This window comes from Amblyomma maculatum, chromosome 8 (genome assembly GCF_055883805.1).
Source record: "Amblyomma maculatum isolate TAMU_Amacu chromosome 8, ASM5588380v1, whole genome shotgun sequence".
Lineage (NCBI taxonomy): Eukaryota > Metazoa > Arthropoda > Arachnida > Ixodida > Ixodidae > Amblyomma > Amblyomma maculatum.
This window is the reverse complement of record NC_139351.1, coordinates 27365895-27371894: the sequence shown is the minus strand read 5'-3', so window position 1 is coordinate 27371894 and position 6000 is coordinate 27365895. Positions and strand designations below refer to the sequence as shown.

General features: G+C 42.0%; 1 protein-coding gene across 3 annotated transcripts in view; it reads left to right on the top strand.

The window, feature by feature from the left end:
- The first annotated feature begins 255 nt into the window (after window positions 1-255).
- The window catches only part of LOC146180805 (uncharacterized), an 80532-nt gene continuing 74787 nt past the window's right edge, over window positions 256-6000 (top strand). For 2 of the 3 annotated variants that reach the window (XR_014700120.1, XM_084576148.1), the window contains exons 1-2: window positions 257-1003; window positions 4073-4261. Coding sequence is in view for 2 of the 3 variants with exons in the window: in XM_084576148.1 (XP_084432274.1) it covers window positions 760-1003; window positions 4073-4261 (433 nt within the window). In the remaining variant the exon portion in view is untranslated. Of the gene's footprint in view, window positions 1004-4072; window positions 4262-6000 lie in introns of all 3 variants that reach the window. The other variant, XM_084576149.1, reaches the window with a different exon arrangement.

Here is a 6000-nt window from a genome sequence, read left to right as displayed (position 1 = left end):
TGTCACCACGTCCTTTTCCATCTTTCCGTTCAATCCTAGCACCTCTGGTACTGTGCATACAACTATCTGCGTCTGCTGTGCTATCTCCCTGATCTCGTCAACTCCCTTAGCTAAACTTTCCACCACTCCTGCAGCGTCACCATTTAGGATATCGTGCAGCGCCACCGTCCCGACTGCGTGCAGCGCCACCGCCGCATGCATTACGATGGCAGACACCCATAGGGAGAAGCGCGGAGACAAGTCTTTCCAGGGACCATATATGGCGAGAGGAGGGAGGCAGAGGAGCGTTTGTGTTGTTTCCTTCCTCCATGGACGGACGTAACGTCGGAAGCTCCGTTATTAAATTTCGTTTCTTTGAGAACACATCGATCGTGTTATCACGAGCTGAAAAGGCTGATAGTATTCATAATGACGCGTCAAATTCAACACTCGGGCTAGACGACTAAACAGGGATCGAGCTCGCTCTATCCTCTATGCTCTATCCTTCGTGTATTTTTTCTTATCTGGAAAGACAACCAGATAACAACGTAGTGCTCCGCTATGGTGGCATAGCTCCGCTACGCGTTGAAAGCGCTGCGCTAGGTGATGGTGAATTATCGGCGGTTGTGAGCGCACATTGTCAAACCTGAGTGCAAAGAGCACTGCCTTTCCGTCCGGAACAGGTTCGTCGGGAAGCGGAGAGCAGTGATACCGCGCCCCGATTGAGTGAGGGAATTCGTTCGCGCGTCAGCCAGCTGCGCACCACTCGTCGAGGGTTGTATGTCGCCGGCCTGGCGCCTGTTGAGACCGCCGCTAGCAGCGCGTGGATTGGGAGCGTATTTCACGAGGATGGCGGCGACGTCGGCGCACCAGGGTGTCGTGGTGTCCAAGCAGGAGATAGAGTCCTTCATCGTCCGCTGCATGCGCAAGGTGGGCACGGACAAGGCGCACGCCGAATCCCTGGCTGAGGTTCTCGTCGCCGGCGACTACCGGGGCCACTTCAGCCACGGACTGAATCGACTGCGTAAGGCACTCTGCATTCACGTACGGTCAGGCGTATGCTGCTAGTCAATTGAGGCCCATCACGCATGGCCTTATTGACAGCAGTCCGCGCGGAAAGCAGTAGTTTGCATGTTTCAAAAATATTGCTTTAAATTTGAAATGCGGGCGCTCAGCTGTGCGATTTTTGAAATTTAAATGTCCCGCGCTTCATCGTGTGGCCTTGTGTGGCATCGATTGGGTCAGTTGATTGCAATCTCGATCGGCGTATTTGTCCCTTTCTTAGTTTCAGACAGTCTGTACTACCTGTGCCACATTTAGTGGGAAAAACACACACAAAAAAATTCAAAGTATCTTGACCTTCATCTGAGAGTGATCGAGTGGCACGTGCAGTTTGAGGTTTTTCTTTTTATGCTGTGCCACTTTCTGGTAGAAACTTAAGATGTCAAGTTATTGAATTAGACAATAGTAAGTCAGCTTATATATTTCTACATATGCAACCGTGCACATACAATAACCATTCTGTGCTGAAGATCAGGCTCACATAATGGACATACCTCAAAACAATAGTTGTGCATGTATCTAACAAGTATGATAAAAGTATACGGATAAATGTAATTTATAAATCTTCCCAGTAAGCATAGCAAAGTACAGTGGAAATTTTAGTTTGATGGGTGGATGCGATGGGTGCAGTCATGTTGCTGTGATTATCATATGAGCCTCCCTCAAAAGTGTATTTTGCACTGAAATTGTGTACTGCATGCTAACCTACAACTGCAACCCTTATTCTACATGGAAAAGGGGCTCTCAGCAGTTGAATTTTGCAAAGTGGTCCTCTTCATGCACATCTAAATAACCCAATTTTAGCCATTACATACTCTATTTAAGTTTCTGCCTCTAGATGTAATCAAATGCTGCCTGATAAAAAAAAAACATTTAGTCTGACTTGTCTGAATTCCCTCATCATTGCTGATGTAAATTGGTAGTTCTGGCATCATGCAGTTCAGGCCATATTATGCAGTTAGCGTAAGGGCAGCATTTTATATTCTTCTATTTAAACAGTACCTGTGTTCAAATGGGCTCAGTGTGAAAATAAGCTGAAAAAAATGTCAATTTTCAAGATTTCAAGAAAGTTTGAAGACACTCGATTTATACTCAATTCCTTTTACTGACAGGGCGGTGGCGATTTTGTTTTGAAGTGTCGAGTTTGAGCCACATATGTGGCTCATATTTTAAGAGGTCTAAAAGTTTAATCAGTAATCAATATTTTTTCAATGGTAAACTATATTTATATTGGGATGTAGGCCATGTATTGATTCTGAACCAAGTCCAAAATTTGAAAGCCATAAAAAAAAACTTTCTTGAAATGCAGAACCAACTTAAAAACAAGAAAATTTGGTATGACAACGGCCACAAAATGCAATTGACACTTCTTCGTTGTGAACCTGCTCTCATTCGCTCGTCATCGTAGTGGCTAGTCATTTTGGCTCTGTCCGCTTCGTCACTACCTTCATGCATGCGTTCATTTGAGATCCATAATGAGTGTGTAACCAAGCCTTTCGAGATGTCGCCCCATGTTGCAGCTATCCAGATCACTACTGCTCTCATAAAAGAACACCTCAAGTGTCCTGTTGGTAGGAATAGAGGACATAGCATGATGAAGCTCCACAACCTGTGAAATTCATGCGTGAATACTTCATTCAGTCAGCTACAGCTAGTGGTAGTAATGGCTGGAGTACATTCTTGGTTTAAGTTTCGTGAGCACACTGTCTTTGTGTTGTTTTCCCATTTTCACTCGGTTGTCATCATGAATTCTTCGTGACATTTATAAATGCTTCAATCAAAGTTGACCTACAAGTTTCATATTTTGTGTTTTGAAACTACACCCGTAAACTACAGCAATGGTAATCAATTATGTCGAGAGTTGGTTGAAGCATATTGCATTGCTAAGGCTGAGGACAAGTGTGGCTAAGGCATCGGTTAGCATTCATTGTAAAGAATTCGCTCTATTAGAGAAGTTGTTAGTTAGGCCTTGACTTTGAATTGGCCTTGAATTTTCTTTTTCATCCTCTCAATTTCCTTCCATTCCACCGGTTGGGTTGTGCGCGTGCTTTTCGGAAGAAGTCTTCGTTGTTTTCTTCCATTCAATAAACATTCAGTTGCTAGTCCAGCCTTGTCCTGTCCTCTTCTTCCCTGTGTCTCGTCCTTTGGCTGGTTAAATATGAACCCTTACCGACTTGCCCAGTCATCAACCTTGTTGAATGTCCGGCTTGATGCGTTGGTGTCTCGCGACAGTCTGACAGATAGTAAAATGAGAGAAATATGGCTATACAGTATGAAAAAGCACTGAACAGTGGATGAGAGGGAGCCTCAGTTCACTAGCCAATGTTCCGGACTTGTCTTCACTCTATCGCCGCGTTGTCATGTAGCCCCCATATTGGCAGCACTCTGCAGGTTTCATATGGGCATTGCAGGCACACATTGCATGGTGCCAGTTAATTGTTTGAGAGTTGTAAAGGAAGTTGGAATGAGATTGTAGAGGGCTGTGTTTGCTGAAGATGCTTGCCAACTTTTTATGCCAAATAAATTTCTTGCCAAGATATTGCCTCGAAAAGAAAGAGAGTGGGGGGGGGGGGGGGGGCATTTATTTGAGATTTTTGGAATCTAAGTGCAACCCCCTCACTTTGGGGATCACGATCATGAAAAAAGGGGCTGCTTAGAATCGAGTAAATACTGTATTGCATGCACTCTTGACATACTAAAGTTTGAGTTGACTTCTTCAGTTTGTGGTAACTACTGGTTTTGGGCAAAAATGGTTTGTGCTAACTGGCAGCTGTTACTTTCATTAGGTACAACTAGCATTGGTGATTTTATTGAAGATCAAAATGCATTGGGTTAGCTAAGCTGTTTGATGAGATGTGAATTGTTTTGTGCCCTGTTATATATATTTATATATTTTTGCAGATCTTTTAAGTACACCAGTTCAATAATTAACTGTTGTAAAACAGACCACACTTTGCATTCTAGTGTTGTCTGCTGTGCTCTGCTCAGAAAGCATGTCAGTCCATTGTCTCACTTTTCTTTTTTTGGACAGAAATGTACGTGACAGACATTCAGAAGGGTGTCTGCCAACCCTCCGGTTCTCCCGTGATTGTCAACGAGCTGCCAGCCACTGCGCTCGTTGATGGCAAGAATGTCCTTGGCCCTGTCGTTGGCAAGTTCTGCATGGAGCTGGCCATGCAGAAGGCACAGCAAGCTGGCATCGGATGGGTTGTTGCACGAGGTAATAACAAGCTGGAGTCTTTCCTTGCGCACAGTCTGTGGTAATAACAGGGGTCTCCCTTTATAGACCAGCACTGCAAACTTCGCAAGCATCGTACATAACATCATAGCAGATGAAACACTGCTAGAGACATGCTATTGAGTGCTGCTGTATAGGCACCCATCAACTATGGAATGAGATGAAATGCGAAGTCCAATGCACGTCCTTCAGGCATACCTAACACCGACATGTAGAAAAAAGCGAATTCACGACAGAAATTTTGTATGCGGGAAAAAAATTGAAGGGTAAATGGCATAAGCCTCATGATTCACGGAACTGGGCATGAAACTGCACTTAGACAAATGGAGGAATGAAAAATGTATGGGCGTGTCTTTTTGTTTTGAATGAAATTCTTGTATGCGGTGAACAAATGTCTCGACACAAAGGAATGAACTATAGTTTTGCAAAATATGACGTAGTCTTCTCGGAAAAAGACATATCACGACAGGTGGAAAACACCGTTTTTGCCATTTCAAAAAGTTGCAAGTTTGGAGAACTGCCGCTTACGCATTAAGATTTTGTCATCTATTATATTTCACTTGCTCAGGCTATATAACTTTTACTTTTATAAAGACTAACCCATTTTGTTTTTGCAGTTGATTTCTTAAAAAATCGTAAACTTTGCTTCAGGAGCGACGCACTGCAAAAATGTTCACTTCCAATCTTACCTACTGGCGTGATGCCTTAAGTTGTTTGCATCAAAAAGTTTTTTTGTTTATTATGCGGGTTATGTTCTCAATTTCATACAAAATTTGGAGATCTAGATTGATAGATGCGTTCTCCACAAGGTATCAAAGTCACCCGAAATTTGAAAGAAAACACCAAAAAAGGGACAACTTTGATTTCAGTTTAAAAAAGAACATCATCCTCAATTTTTATTAAAACCCCTCTCAAGAATCCTCAGTACCTCAGAAATATTATGAACTAAAAAAGTGGCGCATTATTTTGTTTAAAATTATAAAAAATAAATAAAAAACCTAGCATTCTTTTTTAATTACCAATATTCAGCCCTACATTCTGACATGACTGAGTAAAGTGTTACCACTAGATCTCTTTGTATATATTGTTATGTGGTGACAAGCAAAGAAATGGCACAACATGGTGACAGGATGAACGATGATTTAATGCCTGGCCTAGCGCGAGGGCTCCTCTCGTGGCACTGCCGATCTTCTTCTTCGCAACAATATTATCCACACCTTGTTCTATATTTGCAAAACTTGATGCTCTAGAGTTGTCTATTATTTCTACATATTAGCCTGAAATCTGCCAAAAGTCTAAGATATTGTTACGTAACAGTATGAAAAAATGGACAACTTTGATTCAAATATAGAAAACTAACCCAACTTCAATTTTTATAAGAATCAACTAAAAACAATTCTGAGCACTTTATCAATATCAGGCAATAAGAAGTACTGCATTATGTGAACTAAAATATAAAAATAAAAAGCTGAACACATTTCTTTCTTCTTAGAAAGGGCATCACCATAACACTTGTTAAAAAACAAGTGTGACAGAAACTGTGCCTTTCCCTTCCTGTGAAGCAATTATAACAATATAATTAATGCAGATCGCTGTGTGTAGCTTGTAGCAAAACTAAAAAAAAAAAACAAAAAAAAACCTTCAACGGTTGTTGATGACTACTCAACAAGGTTGTGGGTGTTCATCCTTCAGGGTTGCCTTGTAGGTCTTCTACTTCTAAG